Genomic DNA, 14,283 nt, shown 5'->3' with positions numbered 1-14,283 from the left:
CATTCTTTTTAATGGCTGAGTAATATTCCATTGTATATATGTACTACATCTTCTTTATCCATTCCTCTGTCTATGTAAGTGTCTTTATATCTTGACCTTAGTAAACATCAGCGTCAAAGGGGCACTCCTGGCCAGAGTAGATAAATACATAAGAAAAGAGAAGGTTGATGCTCTTTGAGGATTTAAAAGGGAATTAAGAATAATTATTTCTACTGATAGAAAAAGTATATAAAATAATAAAATTACTGAAATATTTATTTTTATGCTTGTGTGTAATATATTTTCATGTAATATATTTCTATGTCTGAAGTATTAGTCAGAAATATAATAAAAATTAAACCTTAGTAGTTACTGTTTTATTTTTAAATGTAACAAATTAGAAGATGGGAACTGCTAACACTGTCCCTAAAATCAAAGATTGTCTAATTATTTTCAATTTTGTCACAGGATAAAGGAAGAAGAAGCAGCATGGCAATCTGGACAGAAAATGAGGTTTACCTTGGATATGCTTTGCTTAAATTTGTTAAAATAATAACTACTGAAAAACTGAAAGAACTTCTAAATATGTCATCAGCTGCTACTCTGACTATACACAATGTTGAGTATACAGGACACCCTTTGGAACTTGCCTTGTTATTAAATTACTGCATTACATGTAACATCATCAAAACGATTTACCTAGTGATATACAATGAAGATACAGAACAGTGGGTATTCCAAGACTTTGCATTAGATGTCACTACTGACACTTTTTTAATTCCAAATTTTATATATTCAGCAATGCCAGAATTAATACTATGGGACAAACATAGGATCTACTATTATTATCATAATTTCACAGATACTGGAGTTTTACAAACACCTACAGAATTTGGAAATCTATCAAGATTATCACATAACAGCACTATTCATGATGTTTTTATGGGTAAGGTATTCTCATTCTGCAAAAATTATTCTAGATTTCGTAATAGATATCTTGCTTATGAAGATGTAATAATTTTAATGGATTAATATATGGTGCTTTTGATAAAGGTGCTGTTTTACCACTTTTAAAATTCTATTAATCTTTAAAATTCTATTAATGTTAAGTAGGATCTCGCAAAGCAAAATGGCAAACACAGATTCTTTTTTCAGAGGTTCATTTTGGTCAATCAGCAGATACATATGCAACTTACATATGCATTTTCAATGTATGTGTTGTTGTATTCATTTCCTAGGGCTCCCATAACAAAGTACCACAAAATGGTACAAACTTAAAACAGCAGAAATTTATTGTCTCAGTTCTAAAGGCTAGAAGTCCACATTCAAAGTGTTGGCAGGGCCATGCTCCCTCTGAAAGCTAGGGAATCTTTCCTAACTTCTAGTGACTTGCTGGCAAACCTTGTCATTCCTTGGCTTGCAGCTGCATCATTCCAATTGCTGCCTTTGTCATCACATAGAATTCTTGTGTCTTCACATGTCATCTTGTTATAAGGACACCAGGGCCAACCCTATTCTAGTATGACCTCATCTTAAATAATTGTATCTATAGACCCTATTTCCAAATATGGTCACATTCTGAAGTAGTATTTGGAGTTAGAAGTTGGACATATCTTTTTTGAGGGGACACAATTCAATTAATCTATAACAGGTGTTGTAGAGTTAAATAGATCTGTTTTCAAGTCCATGAACATGTCATTTAACATTTCCAAGCCTCAGTTTTCTAATCTAGAATATAGGACTGTCATGTTGATTAGAAAAGGGATTGTATATAAAATGCTTAGAATAATACCTGGCAAGTGGTAAACCTTCAATTAATAGTAGTTATTCTTCATGTTATTATTCCTGAGGTAGTGTACTAAACATTATAGGAAATGCAAAGAAATAGAAAGTTTAATCCTCAAGGAATCTAGTTAGGAGATAAATTAACCATGAAATTTAAAGTAGATATCACTGTAATTTGTAATTAGTCTTTCTTGACCCCATATCATCCTTCAACTCTCAACCATCCAGTTTTGCTGCTCCCCTTTACAACAAAACTCCAAGGAAGTATTGCCTAGTTTTACTTTTTCCTCTTTCCTCTAATTCTTTCTTGAATCTGCTCTAATCACATTTTCTCAGAAACTGCCCTTATCAAGAGTTTCAATGACTTCCACTTTTCTAATCCAGTGGCAAATTTTCAGTCATCTTTCATGATCTGGCAGCAGCATTTGAAACAATTCAACATGGCCTTTTTCTTGAAACACTTTTTTTTTCACTGAATTTTAGGGTATCTCTTTTTTGGTCTTCCTCCTACTTCACTAGCTATTCCTCCTCAGCCTCTTTTCCATTCTCATCTTCTTAATTCCTAAATGGAGAATTACCTCAGGGTTTGGTTCTCAGACATCTTCTGAACTCTATTTACATTCATTCTTTGCCCTCCATCCATGATCCCTAGCCTGAACTCCAAACTACTATTTCCTACTACCTTCTTGATACCTTCACTTGGATGACCAGTGGGCATCTCAGACTAACATACCCAAAACTGAATCCTTGTTTCCCTCACCCACACTTCAACCTGCTTCTTCCCTAGTCCTCCCCTTTCGAGTAAACAGCACTTCTTTTCTTCCAGCCACAGACCATCACCTCATCCTTGAATCCTCTCCTTTTACATCCCATGAACAAGCCATTATCAAATCCTGTTGGCTATATCTAAAAAGTGTATCTAATATCTAACCTTTTTTCACCATTCCCACTCCAGTTCAAGCCCCTATCCTCTCTAGCCCGTACATACAAGAGATTTTTAAGTGGCCTCTCATCTTTTATCCTTGCGTCCCCATCCCTAACCAGAGTCCACCTAGCAGCCAGAGTGAGCCTTTGAAAATATATGCAAAATCATATTATTCCTCTGCTTAAAACCCTCATTTGGCTTCTTATGTCACTCAGAATAAAATCTAAAACCTTTAGCATCACCTGAAAAACAATATGTGATCTGGCCCAGGACTCTGATGTCATCTCCTATCCCTCGACCCTTTGTTCAGTGTTACTTAGCCAGACTGGCCTCTTTGCTATTCCTTGCATATCTACTGTTTCCCTGGATATCTACTGCCAAGAATATTCCTCACTTTGATATCTACGTAACTCTTATACTTAATTCAGGTCTAAGTCCAAATGTCACCTTATCAGAGAGCTCTTCCCTGACCCTGACCTAACTCCCCTGCTCTGCCCCTTACACTTCTTTATTTTGTTCACAGCACTTATCATCACCTAACAAATGATATGTGTACTTATTTGTTAGCTGAATCTTCCACCAAAAAAAAAGTTCTGCATGACTTCGTTATATTTGCTGCTTTACCCACAATATCTAGAACAGTATATAATAAGTACTTTTTGGAATAAATAATTGAAAAATATTCATTGAGCACCACTATTTGTGAGGCATTCTGCTAGGGGTTGGAGATATAGTGGTAATTTGAACACAATTCCCACCCTCCCAGAGTTTACAAAATTGCATAGAATAAAGACAAGTTAACATGCAAATAGAGCAATGTGTTTAATTCTATGATAGAGACAATATAGGATGCTATGGAAACACACAGATTGAGTACCTTACCCAAATTGGGAGACATGGAAGTAGGGAAGGCTACCTTGAGATAGGGAAGTGGTATCTAAACTGAGATCTGCTGAATAAGCCAGGGTTAGACAGTGAAGACAATTGATGGGATTGGTGTGCCCAGTGACCCAGAGACAGAGATGACAGGATACTTTCCAGAACTTGAAAGATGATAAACTACTGAAACAGAGTTCTGCAGAGAGAAAAGGGATGAATCTCTTCTGGAGAAATAGAGTCCAGATTATTAAAGACTTCAAAAGTCGTGTGAAGAAATTGGACCTTCTTCTAAGGCCTCTAGGGGGTTCTAAAGAGTTTTAAGCAAGAGAGAAGCAGGATATTTGTGTTTTTAAAAGACCATAGTGAAAAGAGGATAAGGTCAGAATGATAAATTGGGGATAGATTTTAGAGGACCTTAAAGTTTGAATATTGTACTGAAAGCCATTCAGAAATGCTGAAATAAAAAGTTTAAACAGTTTATAAGTATATGAGATATGAAGTTAAAGGTCCTCAGCCTTCACTATTTCCATTTCTCAGATAACCCACTATTAACAAGTTCCTGTGAATTTATCCAGACTTTTTAAAAAGCAAATTCAAAATATAACAGGTGAACTCAGACAGGATGACAGAGTTGAAGGACCTGAGCTCACTACTCTCACAAGCACACCAAAATTACAACTATTTACAGAACAACTATTGATGAAAAAGACCAGAACCTGCCAGAAAAGATCTACAACTAAAGATATAAAGGAGGAACCACAATGAGACTGGTAGGAGGGACGGAGTCACAGTATACTCAAGTCCCATGTCTCTGGGCAGCCCACAAACAGGAGAGTAATTATAATTGCAGAGGTTCTCCCCAAGGAGTGAGCAGTCTGAACCGCACATTGTGCTCCCCAGCACCAGATGATGACTCCCCAGAACATTTGGGTTTGAAGGCCAGTGGAGCTTACTTTCAGGAGTTCTGGAGAGCTGTGGGAAATAGAGACCCAGAAAATGTCACATGCTCCAGGACCCAGAGCAGAAGTTGTAATTTGAAAGGATCCTGGGTCAGACCTACCTGCTGATCTTGGAGAGTCTCCTGGAGAGGCAGGAGTAAAATGGAGCTCATGCTGGGGACACAGACACTGGCCACAGCCATTTTTTAGAGCTCTTTCTACCACATGGACCGTGGTGCTGGCAAGCATCATTTTGGAATTCTCCCTCTAGTTTATTAGCTTCAGGACCCAACCCTGCCCCTGCCCAACAGCCTGTAGCCACCACTACTGGGATGCCTTGGGCCAAGCAACTAACTAGGTGGGGACACAGCCCTGCCCACCAGCAGACAGGCTGCCTTAAGACCCCCAGAGCCCACAGCCACTCCTGGACACAGCCCTGCCCATCAGAGGGCCCAGGACCTGGACCCACACACCAGAGCTCAAGCACTAAACCTGGAGCCCCCAAGGCCTTGTAGCCAGAGACCCCAGGATGCAGCTCTACCACCAATGAGCAGGCACCAGCCACCAGAAAACCTGCTCTAGCCTTGGGACCAGCCTCACCCACCAGTGGGCAGACACTAGCCACAGGACAACCACAGGACAAACACAGCCCACAACCTGGGGACCCAGTGGACCAGCACCAACCTTGTGACCAGCTGGAACCTGAACCTACACATCAGCAGGCCAACACAAGCTTTGGAACACTCTGGACTCCACATCCAGCTGTGTCAGGAACTGGACCCACCCATCAGCAATCTGAAATCAGCTCTGGGGCCCCTGGGCCCTGAAGCCAGACCTGAGGACCCAGTTCTGCCCAATAGTAAGCTGGCACTAGCCCCAAGACCTGGATTCACCCACCAGTGGACAGGCATCAATCCCAGGATTTCCTGGACCCTAACCCCACCCACCAGTGAACAAGCACTAACACCGGGGACCCCTGGGGTTCTGCAGCCCACCACCTCATGATCCGGTTCCACCAACCAATGGCTGGCAGCCTCCTTAAAAGGCAGACCCTGGCAACCAACTGGATTTGGAGCCAACAAAGCCTACCAAGCCACCCACAGTAGTCAACCCACCACAACAGAAGGTCATATGCAACCCACATAGGGAATGACCCTAGAGTATATAGCTCAGGTTATGAGAGGGAAGTGTGCTACTAGGATGCATAGGACATCTCCTACAAAAGGCCACTTTTCCAAGGTCAGGAAACATAACCTACCAGATACAAAGAAATAAAAACAACGTTAGGCAAAATGAAACAACAGAGGAACATATTCCAAAGGAACAAAATAAAACCCCAGAAAACTAAGTGAAGTGGAAACAGGAAATCTACCCAAGAAAGAGTTCAGGGTAATGATCATAAATATGATCAAAGAACTGGGGAGAAGAATGCATGCACAGAGAGAGAAGTTAGAGATTTTTTAACAGAGATGGAAAATATAAATAACAACCAGAGGTGAGGAATACAGTAATGAAATGAAAAATACACTAGAAGGAACCAACATTAGACTAAATGATGCAGAGGAATGGATCAGCAATCTGGAAGACAGAGTAGTGGAAATCACTGATGCTGAGCAGAAAAAAGAATGAAAAGTAATGAGGACAGTTTAAGAAACTTCTGGGATAACATCAAGCATACTAACATTTGCATTATAGGGGTCCCAGAATGAGAAGAGAGAGAGAAAGGGGCCAAGAACACATTTGAAGACATAATAGCTGAAAAGTTCCCTAACCTGGGAAAGAAAACAGACATCCAAGTCCAGGAAGCACAGAGAGTCCCAAATATGGTCAACTCAAAGAGAACCACAAGACACATTGTAATTAAGGTGCCAAAACATAAAAATAGAGAATATTAAAAGCAATAAGGGAAAAGCAACAAGTTACATACACAGTAACTCCCATAAGGCTATCAGCTGCCTTTTCAGTAGAACCTCTGTAGGGCAGAAGGGAGTGGCATGATATATTTAAAGTGATAAAAAGGAAAAACCTACAAACAAAAATATTCTACCTGGCAAGGATTTCATTCAGATTTGATGGAGAAGTCAAATTTATACAGACAAGCAAAAGGTAAAAGAGTCCTGTACCACCAAATAAGCTTAAAAAGGAATGTTGAAGGGATATCTCTAAGCAAAAAAGAAAAGGCCACAACCAGAAACATGAAAATTATGAAAGGAAAAAGCTCATCAGTAAAGGCAAATATACAAAAAAAGGTAGAAAATCAACCACATACACAGATAGTAGAAAGCTTAAACGACAAAAGTAGTAAAATCATCTATATTCACAATAAGCAGTTATGGGATGCACAAAAAATTAGATGTAAAATATGATGTCAAAAACAGGAATCATGCAGGGAGGAGAGTACAAATGCAGGTTTGTTAAAATGTGTTTGAAATTCAGAGATCAGCAACTTAAAACAATCACATGCATATATACATTGTTATAAGTAGACCTCATGGTAAACATAAACCAAAAATCTATAACAGATACACACACAGAAAAGAGAAAGGAATCCAAACATAACACTAAAGATAGTCATCAAATCACAAGAGAACAAAAGATGAAGAAAGGATCAAAAAGTACTACAAAATAACCGCAAAACAATTAACAAAATGGCAATAAGAACATACATGTCAATAATTATTTTAAATGTGAATGGACTAAATTCTCCAATCAAAAGACATGGCTGAATGGATACAAAAACAAAACACATATATATCCTGCCTACAAGAGAGTCAATTCATATCTAAAGACACACACAGACTGAAAGTGAAGAGATGGAAAAAGGTATTCCATGCAAATGAAACAAGAAGAAAGCTGGGGTAACAATACTTATATTGGAAAAAATAGACCTTAAGGCAAACACTGTTACAAGAAACAAAAAAGGACATTACATGATGATAAAGAATCAATCCAAGGAGAATATATAACTATTGTAAGTATATATGCACCCAACGTAGTAGTACCTAAGCATATAAAGCAACTATTAATACATATAAAAGGAGAGACTGACAGTACCACAATGATAGTGGGGACTTTTAAACCCACTTACATTAAAGGACAGATTATCCAGATGGAAAATTAATAAGGAAATATTGGCCTTAAATAACACATTAGATAGAATTAATAGATATATAGAGAGAGAACTTTCCATCCAAAAGCAGCAGAATACACATTCTTTTCAAGTGTACATGGAACATTCTTCAAGAGAGATCACATACTAGGCCACAAAAGAAACCTCTTAATTTAAGAAAACTGAAATCATACCAAGCATCTTTTCTGACCATAACACTATGAGACTAAAAATCAACTACAGGAAAAAACTACAAAAAACACAAACACATGGAGTCTAAACAACATGCTACTAAAGAACCAATGATCACTGAAGAAATCAAAGAGAAAATCAAAAAATACCTGCAGACAAGTGAAAACAAAAACACAACAATCCAAAATCTATGGGAGACAGCAAAAGCAGTTATAAGAGGGTAGTTTATAGTGATACAAGCCTACGTCAGGAAAAAGAAGTATCTCAAATAAAAAACGTAGCTTTCCACCTAAAAGATTTAGAGAAAGAAAGATAAAAAAATCCCAAAGTTAGTAGAAGGAAACAAATCATAAAAAGCAGAACAGAAATAAATGAAATAGAGATGAAGAAAACAATAGAAAAGATAAATAAAATTAAAAGCTCGTTCTTTGAAAGTTAAAATTGATAAACCTTTAGCCAGACTCATCAAGAAAAAAAGGTAAAGAGCTCAAATCAATAAAGTTAGAAATGAAAAAAGAGAAGCTACAAGTGACACCACAGAAATACAAAGGAGAGAAGCAAGAAGAACTACAATCCTGCAGCCTGTGGAACAAAAACCACATTCACAGAGAGATAGACAAGATGAAAAGTCAGAAGGGTATGTACCAGATGAAGGAACAAGATAAAACCCCAGAAAAACAACTAAATGAAGTGGAGATAGGCAACCTTCCAGAAAAAGAATTCAGATTAATGATAGTGAAGATGATCCAGGACCTCGGAAAAAGAATGGAGGCAAAGATTGAGAAGATGCAAGAAATGTTCAACAAAGATCTAGAAGAATTAAAGAACAAACAAACAGAGATGAACAATACAATAACTGAAATGAAAAGTACACAAGAAGGAATCAATAGCAGAATAACTGAGGCAGAAGAACAGATAAGTGACCTGGAAAACACAATAGTGGAATTCACTGCTGCAGAACAGATTAAAAAAAAAGAATGAAAAGAAATGAAGACAGCCTAAGAGACCTCTGGGACAACATTAAACGCAACAACATTCGCATTATAGGGGTCCCAGAAGGAGAAGCGAGAGAGAAAATATTTGAAGAGATTATGGTCGAAAACTCCCCTAACATGGGAAAGGAAATAGCCACCCAAGTCCAGGAAGCACAGAGAGTCCCATACAGGATAAACCCAAGGAGAAACATGCCGAGACACATAGTAATCAAATTGGCAAAAATTAAAGACAAAGAAAAATTATTGAAAGCAGCAAGGGAAAAATGACAAGTAACATACAAGGGAACTCCCATAAGGTTAACAGCTGATTTCTCAGCAGAAGCTCTACAAGCCAGAAGGGAGTGGCATGACATATTTATAGTGATGAAAGGGAAGAACCTACAACCAAGATTACTCTACCCAGCAAGGATGTCATTCAGATTTGATAGAGAAATCAAAAGCTTTACAGACAAGCAAAAGCTAAGAGAATTCAGCTCCACCAAACCAGCTCTACAACAAATGCTAAAGGAACTTCTCTAAGTGGGAAACACAAGAGAAGAAAAGGGCCTACAAAGACAAACCCAAAACAATTAAGAAAATGATAATAGGAACATACATATCGATAATTACCTTAAACATGAATGGATTAAATGCTCCAACCAAAAGACACAGGCTTCCAGAATAGATACAAAAACAAGACCCATATATTTGCTGTCCACAAGGACCCACTTCAGACCTAGGGACACATACAGACTGAAAGTGAGGGAATGGAAAAAGATATTCCATGCAAATGGAAATCAAAACAAAGCTGGAGTAACAATACTCATATTAGATAAAATAGACTTTAAAATAAAGAATGTTACAAGCGACAAGGGGGACACTACATAATGATCAAGGGATCAATCCAAGAAGAAGATATAACAATTATAAATATATATGCACCCAACATAGGAGCACCTCAATACATAAGGCAACTGCTAAGAGCTATAAAAGAGGAAATCAACAGTAACACAATAAAGTGGGGGACTTTAACATCTCATTTACACCAATGGACAGATCATCCAAACAGAAAATTAATAAGGAAACACAATCTTTAAGGACACAATAGACCAGATAGATTTGATTGATATTTATAGGACACTCCATCCAAAAACAGAAGATTACACTTTCTTCTCAAGTGCGCAAGGAACATTCTCCAGGATAGATCACATCTTGGGTCACAAATCAAGCCTCAGTAAATTTAAGAAAATTGAAATCATATCAAGCATCTTTTCTGACCACAGCGCTATGAGATTAGAAATCAATTACAGGGATAAAAACGTAAAAAACACAAACACATGGAGGCTAAACAATACGTTATTTAATAACCAAGAGATCACTGAAGAAATCAAAGAGGAAATCAAAAAATACCTAGAGACAAATGACAATGAAAACACGATGATCCAAAACCTATGGGATGCGGCAAAAGCAGTTCAAACAGGGAAGTTTATAGCTATACAAGCCTACCTGAAGAAACAAAATAATTCTCAAATAAACTATCTATCCTTACACCTAAAGGAACTAGAGAAAGAAGAACAAACAAAACCCAAAGTTAACAGAAGGAAAGAAATCATAAACGTCAAGAGCAGAAATGAATGAAATAGAAAGGAAGAAAAAAATAGCAAAGATCAAGAAAACTAAAAGCTGGTTCTTTGAGAAGATAAAATTGATAAACCATTAGCCAGACTCATCAAGAAAAAGAGGGAGAGGACTCAAATCAATGAAGTTAGAAATGAAAAAGGAGAAGTTACAGCAGACACTGCAGAAATACAAAGCGTCCCAAGAGACTACTACAAGCAACTCTATGCCAATAAAATGGACAACCTGGAAGAAATGGACAAATTCTTAGAAAGGTACAATCTTCCAAGACTGAACCAGGGAGAAATAGAAAATATGAACAGACAAATCACAAGTAATGAAATTGAAACTTTGATTAAAAATCTTCCAACGAACAAAAGTCCAGGAACTGATGGCTTCACAGGCGAATTCTATCAAACACTTAGAGAAGAGCTAACACCTATCCTTTTGAAACTCTTTCCAAAAATTGCAGAGAAAGGAACACTCCCAAGCTCATTTTATGAGGCCATCATCACCCTGATACCAAAACCAGAAAAAGATACCACAAAAAAAGAAAATTATAGGCCAATATCATTGATGAACATAGACGAAAATATACTCAACAAAATACTAGCAAACTGTGTCCAAAAATACATTAAAAGGCTCATACACCATGATCAAGTGGGATTTATCCCAGGGATGCAAGGATTTTTCAATATCCAGAAATCAATTGGTGTGATACACCACATTAACAAACTGAAGAATAAAAACCATATGATCATCTCAATAGATGCAGGAAAAAATTGACAAAATTCAATATTCAATTATAAAAACTCTCCAGAAAGTGGGCATATAGGTAACCTACCTCAACATAATAGAGGCCATATATGACAAACTCACAGCTAACATCATTCTCAGTGGTGAAAGCTGAAAGCACTCCCTCTAAGATCAGTAACAAGACAAGGATGTCCACTGTCACCACTTTTATTCAACATAGTTTTGGAAGTCCTGGCCACAGCAATCAGAGAAGAAAATGAAGTAAAAGGAATCCAGATTGGAAAAGAAGAAGTAAAACTGTCTCTCTTTGCAGATGACCTGATACTACACATAGAAAATCCTAAAGATACCACCAGAAAACTGTTAGAGCTCAACAATGAATTCAGTAAAGTTGCAGGATACAAAATTAATACACAGAAATCAGTTGCATTTCTATACACTAAAACAAAAGATCAGAAAGAATTTAAGGAAACAATCCCATTTACCATTGCATCAAAAAAGAATAAAATACCTAGGAGTAAACCTACCTAAGGAGTCAAAAGACCTGTACTCTGAAAAGTATAAGATGCTGATGGAAGAAATCGAAGATAACACAAACAGTTTGAAAAATATACCATGTTCTTGGGTTGGAGGAATCAATATTGTCAAAATGACTATACTACCCAAGGCAATCTACAGATTCAATGCAATTCCTATCAAATTATCAACAGCATTTTTCACAGAAGTAGAACAAAAATTTTTATTTAATTTGTATGGAAACACAAAAGACCCTGAATAGCCAAAAGAATCCTGAAAAAGAAAAACGGTGCTGGAGGAGTCAGGCTCCCTGACTTCAGACTGTACTACAAAGCTACAGTCATCAAAACAGTATGGTACTGGCACAGAAACAGAAATATAGATCAATGGGACAGGATAGAAACCTCAGAGATAAACCCACTCACCTATGGTCAACTAATCTATGACAAAGGAGGCAAGAATATACAATGGAAAAAAGACAGTCTCTTCAGTAAGTGGTGCTGGGAAAAGTGGACAGCTACATGTAAAAGAATGAAATTAGAACACTCTCTAACACCATACACAAAAATACATTCCAAATGGATTAAAGACCTAAATGTAAGACTGGACACTATAAAACTCTTAGAGGAAAACCTAGGAAAAACACTCTTTGACATAAATCACAGCAAGACCTTTTATGACCCACCTCCTAGAGTAATGGAAATAAAAACAAAAATAAACAAATAGGACCTAATGAAACTTAAATCTTCTGCACAGCAAAGGAAACCATAAACAAAATGAAAAGACAACCCGACAGAATGGGAGAAAATATTTGCAAACAAAGCAACCGACAAGGAATTAATCTCCAAAATATACAAAGAGTGCATGCAGCTCAATATCAAAAAAAAAAAAAAACCCATCATAAAATGGGCAGAAGATCTAAATAGATATTTCTCCAAAGAAGACATATATATGGTGAAAAAGCACATGAAAAATGCTCAACATTGCTAATTACTAGAGAAATGCAAATCAAAACTACAATGAGGTATCACCACACACAGTCAGAATGGCCATCATCAAAACGTCTACAAACAATAAATAGTGGAGAGGGTGTGGAGAAAAGGGAACCCTCCTACACTGTTGATGGGAATGTAAATTGGTACAGCCACTATGGAGAACAGTATGGAGGTTCCTTAAAAAACTAAAAGTAGAATTACCATATGATCCAGCAATCCCACTCTTGGGCATATATCCAGAGAAAACCGTAATTTGAGAAAGATACATGCACCCCAATGTTCATTGCAGCAGTATTTACAATAGCCAAGACATGGAAGCAACATAAGTGTCCATCAGCAGAGGAATGGACAAAGAAGATGTGGTACATACATATAATGGAATATTACTCAGCCATAAAAAATGAAATAATTCCATTTGCAGCAACATGGATGAACCTAGAGATTATCACACTAACTGAAGTAAGTCAGAGAAAGAAAAATATCATATGATATCACTTTTATATGGGATCTTAAAAAGTGATACAAATGAACTTATTTACAAAACAGAAACAGACTCACAGACTTCGAAAACAAATTTATGGTTACCAAAGGGAAAAGGTGATGGGAGGGATAAATTAGGAGTTTGGGATTAACATATACACACTACTATGTATAAAATAAATAGTCAATAAGGACCTTCTGTATAGCACACGGAACTCTACTCAATATTCTATAATAACCTGTATGGGAAAGGAATCTGAAAAAGAATGGATGTATGTATATGTATAAGTAAATCACTTTGCTGCACACCTGAAATTAACACAATATTGTAAATCAACTATACTCCAATATAAAATAAAAATTAAATTAAAGAAACCACTGTGGAGAATATGCATATATATACATATGTATATATATACTTGTATGCTTGTACAAGTATTCCTGTAACATAGATTATTAGATATAGAATTCTTGAATGAGAGTTCTGAATATTTAAAAAGTTGATAAATCCTTAAAATTGTCAGTCTAAACTCACCCAAAAGTATTTGAAAAATGTATATTTTTATAAAATCTGTTTACTATTTACCCATAGTGTGGAAGAAAAATGTGTAATTCTCATTTTATTGCACATTTTATAATTAGATGTTTTATCTAGTTTTGTATTTCATTGGTCATATTTTCTGTGGATTGTCAATTCATACTGTTTAGATATTTTGCACTGGATTGCTTATTTTCTTATTGATATGTTTTTTACTTATAATGTATACTATCCATTTGTCTTTGACACGTATTGCAAATATTTTCTGTTGTGTGTAATTTCTGGTGCGTTTTTGCAGGGACTTTGACATTTACAATTTCAGTTTTCATGTAGTCAAATTTGTTAGTATTTTTATTTGTGAATTCTTCTGTAATGTCATAATATGAAAGGTCTTTCCAATTATAAAGATATTATCACGTATTTTCTTTTTATAATTTATCATAATTTTTATGTTTCAATCTTTAATTCATCTAGAATTCTATTTGGTATAAGGAATCTAATTCTATTTTTTATTTCTATTTTTCCTGTGAAACCTGGTATTGCCTTCAAATCAGTCTTCTGTTAAACATCGCTTACCCTACAGATTTGAAATGCCAATTT

The 14,283-nt window shown here is 36.4% G+C and overlaps 1 protein-coding gene across 1 annotated transcript in view; it reads left to right on the top strand.

The window, feature by feature from the left end:
• CATSPERE (catsper channel auxiliary subunit epsilon) overlaps nt 1-14,283 on the top strand; it is a 268,765-nt gene that overhangs the window by 153,393 nt on the left and 101,089 nt on the right. Inside the window, exon 10 of the mRNA XM_061185394.1 lies at nt 448-925. Within this exon, the coding sequence (XP_061041377.1) occupies nt 448-925 (478 nt within the window). The remainder of the gene's footprint in view (nt 1-447; nt 926-14,283) is intronic.

This window comes from Eubalaena glacialis, chromosome 3, assembly GCF_028564815.1.
Source record: "Eubalaena glacialis isolate mEubGla1 chromosome 3, mEubGla1.1.hap2.+ XY, whole genome shotgun sequence".
In the NCBI taxonomy this organism is placed as follows: Eukaryota; Metazoa; Chordata; class Mammalia; order Artiodactyla; family Balaenidae; genus Eubalaena; species Eubalaena glacialis.
Note: the sequence above shows the minus strand (reverse complement) of the source record. Positions and strands in the feature narration are given on the sequence as shown.